The 16191-nt window shown below is 50.2% G+C and overlaps 1 protein-coding gene across 20 annotated transcripts in view; it reads left to right on the top strand.

Moving 5' to 3' along the window:
• Cap (Cbl-associated protein) overlaps positions 1 to 16191 on the top strand; it is a 74659-nt gene that overhangs the window by 25752 nt on the left and 32716 nt on the right. For 14 of the 20 annotated variants that reach the window (XM_071783749.1, XM_071783740.1, XM_071783747.1 and 11 more), the window contains exons 5-6: positions 6417 to 6503; positions 7362 to 12953. In XM_071783749.1, the coding sequence (XP_071639850.1) occupies positions 6417 to 6503; positions 7362 to 12953 (5679 nt within the window). Of the gene's footprint in view, positions 1 to 5990; positions 6296 to 6416; positions 6504 to 7361; positions 12954 to 15724; positions 15833 to 16191 lie in introns of those variants that run through there. The other 6 variants (XM_071783756.1, XM_071783755.1, XM_071783753.1 and 3 more) reach the window with 3 other exon arrangements.

Here is a 16191-nt window from a genome sequence, read left to right as displayed (position 1 = left end):
GATAAAAATAATTGACAAGCCGCTATGACAGAAACTCTTGAATGCATCGAATAGCAATTAATTAAATTACGTAATGTCGAATTTACGAGCACTTTCCAATTTAATCGCGGGGCTGTTTGAGCAACGAATGCTCGCCGCGCTCGATATCGATTCCCGATTAATCTCGTGCGGTATCAAACATCGAGCAAACCGTCATTTTTCAATTAATTTTTAACGCGACTATCTACGGGTGTACAATCATAATCGCAGAGTTAGGAACTGAAATAATTTCAGAGCAAGTAACATATAATTAATTCATAGAGCAATCGCGCGTAAGTGTTCTCTCCAGGGACATTGTTGTGCTATTAGACGATTAACACGCGTGCGTTGGCACATTTAATAATTCACAGATTCCGGGACTTACGTCTAACTCGATCGTTCTCGTTCTCGTTCGCGCGTCGCGTTACGGAGGACCCAGAATTACCCACGCATGACCGCCGATGTTTGATCGAGCACAATAATCCTGCCAGTTAACTGAGCGTACAATGCGCGTAGTTTAATTATCTCCGATGATCTCAGCGGCGAACAATGGCGGCCGGTTCCTTTATGCGCGACAACCGCAGAAACCGAAGTTAGCGTCGGTGACGTTTTGGTTGGCCGAATTAACCGTGCGCCGCTTTCCATGCGTCGCTGTTCACCGATGCCTGGCAATTACGGGAGAGAAAGCAAGAACGATCTCTTTAAAAAATTTCTTGTAATTGAACTGACACGTAATAATACGCAATTACAAATACGAAAATCTATTGTTAAAACAAACAGACGTCTCGGAAATTCTCGTACAAACATCGAACGATATCAATTTCGAAAGGCAGAGATTATTATAAATTTTCGTCTCGTCCAATCAATCGCCGATAATTGGCGATTTATTCCAATCCTCCGGATCGGACGGCCGGATAATAACGGATCTAATGAACGCAGGCAACGTATGACGTGTACGCGGACCATAAATGTACGCGGATCATCCCACTCTGGTCATTATTACCGGCTCTTTTCTCCAAATTGCCCGCTCGTCGTCGCGGTACGGTGCGCATCCAGACAGGGGCATACCCACGCCGCGCCGTCGAACGTGTGTGCGTGTTTACCTCACGCACACGTGCTACCCACCTGTCCTCCGACTCGCACGTACGCTCTCACGTACACGACGGTACACCTGCCACTACAACGACACGCCGGCAATTCCGTGCCGGCGCACCCTTGGCTCTCCGGGAAGACCCTACGTCGAGGAGGCGACCCTCTTCTTCACTTCTTCTTCCTTCTCGAAGCCTGCGGACCCCACCTTCCTGCTCAGTCTCGGGGAACACCTTGTCGAGCGCGCCGCGCCGAGCAATCGGATTTTCAAGTCGCGTCGCTTATTTGAGGAAGGTGCATCGGAATCGCGAGAATTTTTAGCTCGCGATCGAGGATCGGGGATCGATCGCCTAGTTTTCCGGAAGAAGTCATTGATGGAAAAGTGAAATGTGAATATTGCAATAAAAGAGGTCTGAGATACTTAATTTTTTTCGGCACAACGAGAAAGTGCATAAAGAGACTGTTGATAATTATGTGATCGATCCCTTGATCTTCTGTTTCATCACGACAACGTAATTTCGTGTAAAACTTTTTTAGAAAATTCAGTCGACAATTAAAGTGTAAAAGCAGTCTGTTGATAATTATGCGATCGATCTCTTGATCCTCTGTTTTATCACGACAACGTAATTTCGCGTAAAACTTTTTTTTTTACAAAATTTAGTCGACAATTTAGTGAATGCTCAAGCTAATATAAAGAGCAGTGCCGATGAGTGTTCAATCAGGAAACGCATACAACAGCGGGGATGCCTGTGAATGACGCGATCGTCAACAATGCGCGTATTATCCGACGGTACAATGGTCGCGAATCGCTGTTTAATGAATCCGCATGCGATTGCGTAATGAGGAAAGAAAGGGCGCGCTGGATGAACTCGTCGTGACAAATCACGCGATGAAAGTAAATTCAGCGTGGCCGCGTTGGATTAATGCTAATTAATGAAGCCCGATTGGGGCGACGATAGAGGTGACAAATCGGATGAAATTGAAAAATTAATGATTTTCCACGAAGATGAAGCTCCTCGATTGTATTCAGTGTCTCACGACGCTGAAACGGCGAAACTCGTCGCGACGACGCAACTGCGAGACGACGGATCCGCTGGTAATGACGAAGAGGCCACCCACGCGTCGTCAGCATTATCATCACCGTCGATCCGAACCCGCGCAGAAGGTCACCTCGTCGCGGTCCAATGTCCGATTTCTGACCACGATACGTAGCTTCGGCGCTTCATGGAAACGCCGAGGACTCGCGAGGACCAGGAGCAAGCATGAGACTCGTCCGAAATCAAGGAGGTTGCTCGCTGGCGATGACGAGGCCAGATCGAAGGGCGTGGGAATACCCAGGACGGTTAATGGAGTCCACCTGAAAAGGAAGAGGAAGATACCCGCGAAAAGCGTGGAAACGTCGGGGAGAGGCAACGACACCGGACGGCCGCGGCGGGAGGAAGTCAACGTCGCCGGAAGAAGGGCCGGGGAGCTCGAGCGTGAATATTACGAGCACCTGGAAGCGCTGAAGTTCCTCATCGATCCGCCGCCGTGCTTCCGTAACACGGAGACCCGGCAGAACTTCGAGAACAAGTTGAACAGCCTTGATTTCAGGCGGATGAACACCGTGGCGATTCCCGCGGGACCCGGAACGAATGGACATCAGGATCCAGGAAGTCCCGACGGGTTCCGGTGCCCGATCCGTGCAAATGATACGCACGAACGCGGGAGATCGTACGCCGACACTCTGGACCGTATCGTGGCGGAACACCTGAAGATCGAGCGCACGATGATCGATCTGTTCGTCAGGGCGCCGATTTTGAAGGGCCGACACAGCGAACAGGTGTCCCCCGCGCGCGAGAACAAAACCGTTCGCTTCAAGGACGAGGTGGAGGGCTCGGGAACATCTGTCGAATTATGGGAGAAAGGGTTGAGACCCGAGGGCGAAGGTCGCGAGGCCGGGGGGATGGAATTCGACGATCTCGTAAAGACCGAGGAAAACTCGGACTTTTCTCGGGACCGGGCGCCAGACGAGAGCTCGAATGTGTTCGATGTCGAGACGCGGAACGGTAGGTAGCGATTAAGTTCGACTGGAGAGAGATTTGCGATGGAAAACATGGTATTTAACGTTGAAACCTATCGGAAAGAGCACGCATTTACATAAATGTGCATAGTATTCTCGTAAAATTTTGCGGACGAGTGAACGCTAAATAATGTAAATAATGTAAATAATGTAAATTTCGATCGAGATTTTCATAAGCAAACGCATGATTTGAGTTCGATAAATTGTGAGTTTCATGGACCAGTAATGATCGAAGTTTCTCTCGTAACAATCCAATTCAACATCAATTCGGAACAGTGCGCTTCTTGTCACTGAAACTCGATCGCCATTTATGGCCTGTTCTTGCCACGACGCGACGATGCAGTGCAATTAGTGATGCGTCATTACGTTCGCTTTTCGAGGGTCATCGGATTCTTTAAATAGAGGATGTACGAGAGAGTCATAAGTGCCATCGACGCTGCCAGTTAATAAAGCCAAGTATCATAAGTACGCTTCAAATTTTATTATGGCGAAATTCGGTCACAAAGAGATCTGTGTTCTCCTTTATATATTTTTTCTTGTATTTTTTGAATGACAAAACATACGGCTGTCCGTATTTCGACAGTGCTGCATTAATACTCTCTATATTGCTCTTTAGACCTTTCTGACGGCGACAATGTTGAGCGACGTATTTGTCAAAGTTAACGATGCTATCGGCGAAATTACGATTACCATAACAATTTCTTCGCGACGGTCTTTTGTGCTCTGATATTTATGCGCCGATATTACGGCCGATGGAACGGCTTTCGATTTACGTCGCGAAGTCCCAGTCGCAGCCTCGATCGAACAATGCGCCAGCGGAAATAGCAATCCCCGTTTGTTGAGCGGGCTTGTACGAACGGGAAATTGTTCCTTTATCGCAGCGCGAGTAAGCCACGCATTAGATATTTAGAGCAGTCGTTCGCCTACATGGAAAATACTGTAAAACGTTCGCTTTAAGCTGTCAAAATCGACAGTAGTAAACAAGGCACGCTGTGCTATTGAAAATTTATTTCAGCATAGTACCGAGATACGGGAGTGTTTCTTCTGGTTCCATCAAGGATTACATCATCACATTGAATAAATATCCTTCCTTTGTTTAATGTTTCATTACATATAAAAATTATGTAGCTACGACATAAAAACTTCCATGAAAAAATCGCGCTTGGCGTAAAACCTAGTTGCAAGGGCACGGGTCTTGGAATAATTTGTCGAATTTACGCGGAGCGTGACGCCGGTGATCGATTATGCAACGGACAGAGTCGCCGGGCAATAAAATATGTCACGCTGGCCGATTGTGCAAGCGATGAGCGGCAGCGGCGATCGGATCGAAGGAAATGCCTTCTCGCGAGGGGGTTCAGCCTCGCTCGCTCGCTCGCTCGGTCGGATGACCGAGAAGGACGAAAAGGGCGCAGCGCAGGGCAGCCGTGGAGGACGAAGATGGAAGACGCGAACCGCGGAAACGTGGGCTTGGCACCTTCGGGGCATGACGACGCACCCATTCGCGTCCACAGCGCGTATTAACGCGCCCGTGGCGAATGGGCCCGTGTCGTACCTGACTGGAAGTTGCTCGCGCGAAACGTCCCCCATAATCTCTTCCCCGTCTCCCCGGGAAAATTCGCCGCCGTAATTTTCCTTTCAGAGGCCTGCGGCTTCCTCGTTGGTAGCCAGATTTTACGTAGATAATTTTACGTTGGTCGAGAAAAATGACTATTTGTATATTTAATCGAGTTACGGGGCTGATTAAATAAAAACTGAGGGAAAGCATCCTTTTGCTCTCTTTCAAAAACGTCGCAGGATTATGCAGTACACGCGCAATCGCAGCTAATCCCCGATTCTCATCCCTCTCTATCGCGTTCGTGTCCGTGACAGCCCAACCCCTGCCGCGTAAGCTTCTTCGATCCCATTATGCAATTAACGTGATATATATGTTTTATTGCGCAGCGACAGGTTGCGTAATCGCAAGGTTACAACGCTGACGAGATGGAACGTGCGTGTCTGCGTGCGGATCTTTGTGACCACCGTCGAGACTTCCACCCCCGTCGGAATCCTTATTTTAGCTGCGCGCACACAGAGATGCAGGGGCATGGGGGTTGCTCGAAAGAAAAAAAAAGTGTTCCGTCACTTCCGGATCTCGTGCGACCGTGTACGCGCGTGTGTGTCCGTTCGCGACTGCCGTGACGCAATGAAAAGTGCGGAGAATAGATGGGTGCGCTCGCGCGACAGAGTCACTCCGCCAGCATTGTACGCTCGGAAGGAAGTCCAACTCGGAAGCGGCGCTATTCATGAATTCAGAGGGGGACCGCGTGTGCGTGCGTGCTCGTGTACCCCTCCGTACGAGCGTTAATGCGTGCTACAGTTTCGTGTCTGTGCGCGCCGTAGCACACCACTATCCATAAATATCCCGAGTTCGTGCGCTTTCCCTCCCTTCAGAAAAAGAATTAAAAAAAAAAAAGGAAAAAGCCGGCACATTTCTCTCTGTGGGATTTTTCGCAAAATCGTCGAGTGCTTGCACGGTGCTCCCCGTCAGCGCATCTAAGTGCCGGAGGGATTCGCGCTACGAGCGTACGAGCGTCGGCCGTATCTTCCGGAGGATGAAACCTGAGAGTTTTGGACCGCTCCATACGACCGACACACGGACGACACGGCGGTATTGAAATTCTCACTCGTTCGGCCGGGTAAATCGTCCCCACGTGTGTGAGCGATACAAAGTCACCTGGATCGACGTGGATATGCGTGCACGAAACACGTGACTCCATCCCGGGTGGGGACGCGAACGCGTTTCGTGGGCGGTTTCGTTGGATCTACTCGTGCGGCTCAGTGCATAATCGCGATTCACGTGTCATGCAGGTCGCGGGTGTGCCGCTGAATCGCGGCTGGTTTACGGTTAACATGGGCGTCATCGTCGCCGTCAGAATTCTCGCCTAAATTTAACGCGCTCGTCGTGCGCCTCGTGGACGCGCGCGACGCTCCGCGCTCGTCGCCGTCGTATATTCCGCGCGTATGCGCTCGTGGATTTTCGTCGATTAACCGGTACCGCGTGAGAGACATAAATCGATTCCGCGTCTCCGAAGTCTGTCATAAAAATGTGACGTGCCAAGGAATTCGTCGGTTGAAGCGCTGAATAACGTAAATCGTGTTTTGCTGCGATTTATTATTTTTTAAATTCTTTCATTTAATTTCATGTGTTTGAATAAATAAAATGTTGCCGAGAGATAATCGCGCTGCAACGTCGAACCATTTTTTTCAGATGACACAAAAGTCGAGCAGAGCTACGCCAATCAAAACGGTGCTCTGAAGAGCTGCCCGAGCGAGCAACGAAGCGACGATAAGAAAGGTAAGAGCCGCCTCGTTATCGGCGAAAGGAGAATATATATTTGGGAATGCTGGGCTGGACCACGCTTATTTCTGCATGATCGCTGAAACACTGTATACATACGATATCTTCTTTCTTCTTTTCTTCATCAAGCGATTGCGATTGTCTGGAACGATCCATCTTAAAAGCCTGCCGAATTGTCTCGCGTAAAAAGGAAACTCGAATCTAAGAATGGGCAAAGTCGTGCGGTGTGTATTAAAAATTGGCACAGTGAATTTCCTCGAGAATTCCGAATGGAAATATTCGAGGGATATTGAGATCCAGGAATTGTTAAAGAATCGAATCTGTATTTAAACTAAAAAACAATCTTCTATTTCAGTTGACTAAAAAATTTAAAGAAACCATTTTAATTTTATTATATCTTTCCTATCTTTTCTTTAAGTCGGAATGGAACATTTCGTGTCCAATAGAAATTCGTGGGAGAGATCGAAGCTGTAACTTTTCTGCAAAATGCAGTCCTACGGTAACATCTTTTCGTAATACTTTCGGAAACTTTCAAATCCCGTTGCTCCTCTTCGGGGAATATAGGAAAATCGTAACGAGCCGTCGTTTTTAAGCGTGAAAATAAGGGCGCGTCAAACACACGTACGTGGGGCGCGCAAGAAAAATCCCGAGTCGGGAAACTCGTGGCGGATATTAGGTAGAAACGAACGGGGGAGAAACGGAGCGGAGGAGGTCGGGGGAAGTTGTCGTAAAACGACCGCGACGCGATATTTCCGGCGAGAGAATCCTGCGAGAGAAGAGAAAGAAGAAGAGAAGAGAGGAGGACGACTCGCGGAGAACGAGAGAGAGTTTTTCCACAAATTCGCGACATCGTAGGATACCGCGATCTTCCCGATTACGCAACCGACGCGGAGGACTGCGCTGTGATGCCGCAGGGCAACGCGCGCAACCGCAACCGCAACCGCGGCCGCAAGAATCGGAATCGACGGCGACCTCCTCAGCCACCGGCGAACGTCACGGAATCCTCGCGAAAAGCCGAACAGAGGAAGCCCGAGGAAGAGAATCGCCCGACGACCTCGAGGAACGAGCGCGATAACGACGACGACGACGACGACGATTTAAAGACAAACGACTCCGTCGCGGAGAACGTCAATCTGACCGAAGGCGAGAATCGCGAATGCAGATTCCGGCCGGACGATAAACGCAGAATAGAGAAGATCGAGTTGGAAGAATCTCGTCCCAGGATAATCGAGATCACGACTGTCAGCAGCTTACCTCTGGAGGCGACAATCGGCCATATCGACGGGGTGGGTATCGTGGAGACCGGAAACAACAGGACATTAAAGGAGTCAACGATAGTGACGGTATCGGAGCCAGTGGAATCTGTACGTTCGTTTTCTGGTTACGCGAAAATCAGACGCTCAGGAGCAAACGAGACTCGATTGGAGATCCGAGAAGTCAACGACAGCGATGCGGAGGCCGACTGTGGATCGGCGATCGTCGAATTCGAATCCGATACGGAGAAGGAGTTGATTGGAGGAGAGGACCTCGAGGATCGCGAGATATCCAAGCCGAGGGATCGGATTTTGCAGCAATTCGCGCCGCAGAAAAAGTTCTCCAAACTGGAAACGGAATCCCCGACTCTGATGTGGGCCACGGTGATGCCTAAAGATGTGGAGAAGAAGCTGCGAAACTTTATCGAGGACCTTCAACTGCCGAGTTTCTCCGAGGAGGTAACCGAAGACGAGGGGAGGTCTGTCGAGAAAGTCCCGCGGGACGTCGTGACGGAAGAGAGCAGATCCTTCGAGAAAACAGTCAGTTCGTCGCGCCGGAAAACGAGGAAGCGCGCGATGTCGGTGTCGCATTACGCCAGCAGCTTTCTGGACATCATACAGGAGGAAGGCGAGAGGCTGTCGGAGGACGAAGCGCAACACATTAGAGATTTCATAAACGAGGAGATCAGCAAGTATCGGCGCGAGGACAGGCATTCCGTCGAGAGGATGACGGATGATGTTGAAGCGAGAAGGGTTGATCCTGAAGAGATTGAACCAGTTGCCGGGTCGGAATGCGATATCAAGATTAGAACTGATACGACGGAGAATGACGCTACGGAATTACGTTCGCGCGATAAAGTGAACGATTGCGAGGAGATTGAAAACGTTGAGCCCAATTCTGTTGAAGGCGTCGCGGGTCTCGAAACTGAAGTAGCAAAGGACACCAATCCCGCGGTCGAAACGACAGACGAAAAAGTGGATGCGAAAAACATCATCAACGGTGAATCCTTGGAAATTGCAGCAAACACGACGCAAGGTAGTTTAAAGGACGGTTGTACCGTTGAGAAAATTGAGATTGTGAAAAATGATGCTGAGGAAAATAATGAAGCAGGGAAGGTAGGAAAAAACGTGACATGTATTGTGACGGTAAGTGATATCAGTGACGCAGATGTAAGTAAAGCGGAAGATAATAAATTTTCGTCCGAAGTCGTGGCACCTGCGGAATCAGAGAACCGCGATGTTCCTCGAAGAGATTCCATCGAGCCGTGCACGATCGTTAATCACGGCGCATCAAGTGCGGACGACGGAGTTGATTCATCCCCGAATTCGTCACCGAGCGAAGTAACCGAGTCGGAAACGAAGCAACCGCCGCCTCTGCCGAGGCGGTCGTCCAGTTTCGGACGCGAGCCTCAGAGACCGCCGACGCCACCTGAAATAGACTATATCTCGAGCGGCGCGAACGCTCGTCAGCCGTCTGTCGCGGCGAACGGGCGCGAACACGGGTCGACGAAATTATCCGCGCGGAAGCGTGCGAGTCGCGACGCGACGGACAACGAGCTGCCGCGACGGCCGGAGCTTCCCGGAACTCGTGAGAGCTCTTCCACGTCGGGGATCTGTCGGGCGATTTATAGCGAGGATTTTTCGAGCTCGCGTGACCCAATCTCGACGACCGTTGGCGCTAATGAGATTCGTGGCCGTGTAAATCAGGTCAGACGCGCGGATGTCGCTCCGACGATCGGCCACCCTGAAGCTTCGACCGAGAGCGGTCGATCGATCGCGTCATCGGGTATTCGCGACGATGATCTGTCACGCTCGCGCGGCACCGGCACGCACGTCGTCGCGCTGGCAAGCACGACGGGCACGGAAATAACGCGTCGTGAGGAAGGGAAGCCCGCGACTCCCGCAGCACCGACGGCATATGATCAAAACGCGTCGTCGTGCCGGCAGGAGGGCGAAGCCGAGGTGCGAAGGTATCCCTCGGGTAACACGAATTCGGAAAGGAGGAATTTTACGGCGAACCACGAATCACCGAGGTGCGATAAATCAGACATTCATTCGAATTTCTCGATAAGAGACAAGTCAGCGATGGGCTCCTCGGGTTCGAAGAACAAGAAAAAGCCCGAGGGAAAAAACGGGAAGAACGGGAAATCGACATCCGGCTTCCGCCAACGAATAAGTGAAGAACGAATAGTGAAGAGCGAAACGTCAGAGACGAAAATAATCGAACGACATGAGGAGAGCACGAGCCCTAACCAGCGCGATGGTCTTCGTAATTCGAAATATTCGACGTGGGAGTCGAAGCGCGAAGAGAGGCGCGAGGAGAAGCACGAGGAAGAAACGCGCAGCTCATCCCGAGAGAGCGACGCGAGGAATTCGTCGTTCGACGACGAGGCGAGCTTTCAAAGAACGAGCGGCAATCCCTCGCCCGAGGGCGAGCCGGGCGACGTTCAAGGACACGACTCGTCCAGCAGTACCACGTCCTTGAGTACGATAAAGCATCGTCCACTGGAAACGTCGTTGATCGATATCAGCGCGATCGTCCGCGAAGCGAAGGAAGAGAACTCGAAGGACGAGGTAGAAGAATCTCTGAAGCGAAAACTCACCTTGCTGAAGAGCGCGGGAGGATCCACAAATGAAACGACATCGGGTGAGAGTTTGGAATCGCCGCAGCCGGTTCCATACTCGCCCGTGGAGGATCTTTACCACGAGCCACTGAACGAAGAGGCAACCTCCGTGGAAACTTCCGAGAAAGCTACGAAAGACGTGTCGCGACGACCGCCTTCTCTCAGCGAGCTCTGCGTCGAGAGGATTTTGTCGATGCCGTATGGACCGCAGGTGATAGGCGAGATCACTACGCCCAAGTTCAACATCTTCGAGAGTATACGGACTCTGCAGAGGTTTGTGAGTGACACGCCGACGAGCGCGCGTCGGCGCGATAACGCCCGACTAAACTCGATGCATGGAGTGAGTGATCGACGGCACGGACTAACGAAAACGCTGGACGAGAGCGAACAGCCTCGTCTTAACGACATTGCGAATGCTGTTTCAGACCAGGCCAAGTTGCCGAAGAGCGTTAATATTGAGTTATCAGAGTCAGAGGGTAGGATGGAAAACCGGGAGCCACGGTGGCGTGCGCTTACCACAACGGAGGACCCCAGGGTTCTGATTTGCCTGTCGCCGTCGCAACAGGCCACGCAGGTGCGCACAAGTGCCGACACCCTGCTGGACCTTCACCGAAAGTTCCTAAACCGGTACAGTTATCGCGAGGAACAGCCACATCACGTTCCTCTGCCGCAGTATCGGGTGGAAATCCGTCCGGTCAAAGAGAACGACGACGCAGCTACGAAAACGCCCAAGCCGGTCACTCGAGCGATTCATCGAGACCCCACGATCGAGAGTTCCAGCAGCAGGCTGCTGGAGATTATCAAGCGAAACGGTCCTCGAAATGATACACTTGCGGATCAGCAGACGAAGCCGATAACCGATGACGCCACGGTTGATTTTTTCGGGAGCGACGGGGGTCAGGAATGTTTCAAGGCTGAGCCTCAGCCGAACGACTGGTCGAATCTAGCCAAACACGATCGCCGAAGCGCTGCCACCGCGAACGAGCTATTCCTGGCGGCGACGAGGGGCGAGGATGGCGAATCGAGCGACGATAAGCGAAACGGTCACGTGGCTCGGCCCGATCGGCTTAAGATTGCGACATGTTCCACCACCCATGCTGGACATCGACTGTTGGCGAACAGCGATGCGGCGATAACGCGCGATTCGGAGAGGTCGTTCGCGAGTAACATTAAGTGCCCGTTCGTGTTGAACGGTACTGTTGCCGATCAATCGATGGACGCCGACAAGCGGACTCCGCTTCTCAGGAGGGCAGTCGATACCGGCAAGCACGTGAATCCGGCGTTGATCGACGACAGACTCGAGGTACCACCGTTGCCGAAGCGCACAGTCACGGTCGATAGGTCGTGCATCGATACAACGAGCATCTTCGACCAGAATCCGCCGAGGAGTCGTCTGGAGCCGCGAAGAGGTCACCATGAAGTGGAGAAACTGAAACAAGTGGCCGCTGTGGAGATCATGGATAAACTGAAAGAGTTGCAGGCGGAAACGTCGCGGCGCCTCGACGGCGACAGGAGGGGCTCCTTACCTCAAGAATACTTTGCTCAGCAACTGAGGTACATCGAACTGTTGGAAGACCAGCTGAAGAACGTGTTACTGGCGGAAGAAGAGGAGAGAAAGGCCTTCGAGGAATTCCAGACGCATTTTCATCGAACGAAACAGCACGACGAAGCGAGGAGATCGTCTCTCGCTGATATCCCCGAAGAAACCTCGAAAAAAACAAGCGTAAATCTCGAGCGCGAACGTAAAATTCCGATCGACGTTCGTGGGATGACAGACGGAAAATGTGCGGAAGATAAGCGAATGGAAGCCCGTGGTCTCGAGGAGAAACGCTCGAAAGAGATCTGTCGAAGCGAGCCGGGAATTCAGAAAGAATCTTGGCAGGAGAAATCGCGGAATGTAGAAAAAAATCGTACAGAGACGATCGATAAAGTTGGCAATCGGCAGTTCTTAAAGAAAATATGTCACGAGAACGGACACCACGAAGAGGAATCCTCGGAGAGTATCGAACACGAGGAACGCCACGTGATCACGCAGAGGGAAAACTTGGGGAGAACGGCGGAGAATGGAACGTTTAAGTCTCGCGAGGGCGAAGTTAACGAACGTTGCGCGGAAACGCGATCGATAAGGACACCGAGGAACGATTCCGAGGTGTTCGCCGAGAAGACGACTCAGCGTAAGAATGTCGAGACGAAGAGACCGACGACGTTGGCAACGAACGGGGAGGCATTTCGCCAACGGATGTACGACGAGTACGTGCACAAGGTGTTGGAGCGGCAGGAGCGAAAGAGCCACAAGGTCGTGAAGATCAGCACGCACGAGGACATCAAGCGCAAGGCGGACGGTGACATGAGCGCGATGGCGAAGGAGTTCATCGAGAAGGCGCGCAGCCGACTAAACAAATTTGGGATCAATCTCGACGAGAGCGGGACGGAGCACGAGGACGAGGAGGGCGACGCCCTGATCAACGCGAAATTCCTGATCGACGGCAAGGAGCTCCAGGACGTCCGGAAGCTGCCGAAACACCTGCGGGAGTTCCTGAAGATCTCCACGATGAGCGACGACGAGGGCGGTGAGTTACGGCGAATGGAATGGACGATGGATTTTGCTGTGTTGCTCGTCGTGTTGCGATGATGATTGGTGCCGATTGGTGACTGCTGAGAGACAGAGTGTCCCGCCCGGAAGTCGAACGATCCGTCCTGGACTCTCGGTGTCTCGCGAAGGGACACCCCTTTAACAACCACTAACGTAACCCGCGCATCTTGTCCGACGTCCGTAGATGCCTTAATGTTTGCCGTCACTAACGTTCTTGATGATACTATGCTAATTCTCTCTATCTATCCGCCTGGGTGCCAACAATACGAAGACCGTTGGACAAAAAACGCGGGAAGGCTGAATAAATTAATCTTCAGTTAATATTTACCCGACAATGTTCCTTTTAGAAACTCGTTCTAATAAACGTGACTTGAAGAGACTGAAAGCAGCGATAATAAAATTCCGCAATATGAAATTTCGCGTAATAAAAGCGACCGGCGACATTCGTTTTGTTTCAACTGATTGAAATAATTGAAATATTTTTTGAATATTGCAAATTCTCGTCTTTAATTCCGTGCAATAAAATCGAGCTGTAAAATTTACAATATCGCGGCGCTTGATTAAAATAGTTGAGATTTAGCAAAAAAAAAATTGGGGATTTCTCCGGTCATCGCTCTCGTCGGATCGCCTGAGCTATCGCGGCGTAAGCGCGAACTTTCTCAATATATGAGAGACAAGGCGGTAACGTCGAAACGGAAATCTCATTACTGTCTTGAGTACTGTTTTCCTACACGGCTCCGAAGGCGAGATTAGTTCTCGGCGATAAAGCGGAAGCGCGTCGAACGGCGCGGAGATCTATTTACGTTGGCGCAGGTCGTGCAGCATCATAATCGCGCGGTCCAGATTGCTTCAATTCCGTAATCCGATTAATATCTCGGTCTCCAGCAACGGCGCGCGATCAGTCTTGTATAAATAATAAATCTCATTGTGTATCGTGAAACGGGCGAGTTAACGTGATGTTATAACGAATATACATGTTTACGCGCCTTCCTCTCATTGCCGGCTTTGCCCAACGCGCCGTAATATCGGGTGCGCGAAGCGGGATTTAATATTCCGCGACGTAAATCCGGCACGCGATCGACACGCGCGCCATGAGCGCTGCTCGCTGCTCGTATATTTTGGCATTTATTCCGAGACGGCGATCGATTCATCAAAGCGACGCTATGGAAAATTATTGCGTTAACATTCAACGCGTTGGGCGCTGCGACAGCAGCGTCGCGGATAATGAACCGCGACAGTTTGCGATAACGAATATCAACGCGGAGGTACAGAGGCTATTAAATTGCGTCATGTCGTTTACGCATCGGCTCCCTGGAGCCGATTAGTCGCGGAATGCTTAATCCCGTGCCGAGTAATTCGAAGAGATCTCTCTTTCCTCGAGGAGTAGTGAAAATGACAATGCAATTTACAACACTGTCTTCCAAGCTCCCACAAAATATTCTATTCGGCACGATGCCTTTTCTAAACGTCTATCGCTATAACGTGATCATTTAGATGATGCCACGTCTGATGATGGAAGAGTACTGGCCTGCGGTTTACTCTTTCGCTCTTTCCTTCGTCCCGCGATCGTCGGGCCGCGACGTTCGTGCGTGATTCATTGGAGGATGAGAATCTAAATATAAGACACACCGCGAGACGAAAAATAGGCCAGTCGCTCGTAGGACGCGTTCGCCATTTCGGCCAACGCGCGTCGGAACCACCGTCTTGTTTTCAGCTATTTTGAATCACTCGCGCGACGTGGCCTACTGGCCCGCTCGTTCGCACATCCTGAGATCGCTTTCGTGGTGACCAAGGATTTTTGCCCGCTAAGATGTCAATATATATACCCATGTGCTCTCTATCCATGATTAAAAAGCGGTCAATAGCGATATTTCGGAACTCGTCGAAGTAATCAATGAATAATCTAACAAACTTCTCTCTCAATATTTGAAAGCGTATATTTTTGAATTACTTTTTCTCTTTTAAGAGCTTCAAGAATTTTTAATTTGTTAAAAGCTTTAATCGCGATAGTATAACTAGCATATAAATGACAATCTCCCCTTTATTTCGATAATGAAGCTGATTCATGTTCACATTCATCTAATATCGCTTTTTCACCGTATGCTGTTGCATGCTCGCTTTTTTAATCTTTCAGATCATAGATCACTCGTTTGTTGACAATATACTCGTATAACACGTTATGAATATATTGCATGAACGCATGTTATACTCAAACATTTTAATGCCAATCAATGTTGTTGCAACTAGAAGAAAAATACATGGGAAACGGTCTCGATGTTTGTCATAAAGTCATTTGTCCGGGTGCAATAATGTTAATTTTTATTGACACATCGCCAAGCGCGTGTGAACACGGCTCGCTCGTCTATTACTATTAACTCACCGCCGTTATTTGTATTTCGTAAGTCTCGTGAACCTTTCGACGCGGTTACCGAAGCGTCCGTTTATTTTCTATTCTAACTTTAGCACGAAAGTTTAGCCACAGCGTGCGCTTCGTCGGGGCTAAATGTGCGAATTTAGGCATCCGCCTGCGGATACAAGTTATTTGTATTCGCAGTGCCAATTGATACATCAATTCTTTTTTTACGAACGATGACGAATGTTCAAAAATCTCGCACCCAAGAATTCCTTTATCGTGTCCCGGCTTGCGACTTGCTAACGAACTCACCACGGCGCGCTGCCCGAAATTAATTTGCCGCATCTGGTTTTTTTTTCATTTTGGTGGATATGGGCATGCTTTTTTAATCAAAGGGAGCGGCTGCGATGCCATTGCGAAAGGAGGAAACAGGAATGAGAGCGATTTGCTGCACGAGATCGACAAAGCTTTGAAAATCGGCCAGGGATTTCTACTTGGGCAAGGTGCGTTCGCAATTTTGCTTAATCATTGACAGCATGCGTTACACAGTAGAAGAGAATGCTTTGCAATAAAGATTAATACCGAAAGATTGAGATATTCCGAATGAACCATAGAATTATATGAAATTTTGAACGTCGTTCATTTTTTAACGCTATTTCGTTTTAACCTCGATGGTGGAAGAGATTGAGAAAAACTCAGATATTCATCTTTCAAGCGAACGTATATACACACGTATATAGCTCGACTGGTTGGCGGTGGGCTCGTGATTTCGTATAGGGCAGCCTCGAACGACGTCGTCGTCATCGACGTCGGCGTAGTGAGCGTCGCGCGCGGCGTGGCGTCGAGCCTCGTCGGCGTCGCG

Source organism: Temnothorax longispinosus, chromosome 7 (assembly GCF_030848805.1).
Source record: "Temnothorax longispinosus isolate EJ_2023e chromosome 7, Tlon_JGU_v1, whole genome shotgun sequence".
In the NCBI taxonomy this organism is placed as follows: domain Eukaryota; kingdom Metazoa; phylum Arthropoda; class Insecta; order Hymenoptera; family Formicidae; genus Temnothorax; species Temnothorax longispinosus.
This window is presented reverse-complemented; position numbering and strand designations above follow the sequence as displayed.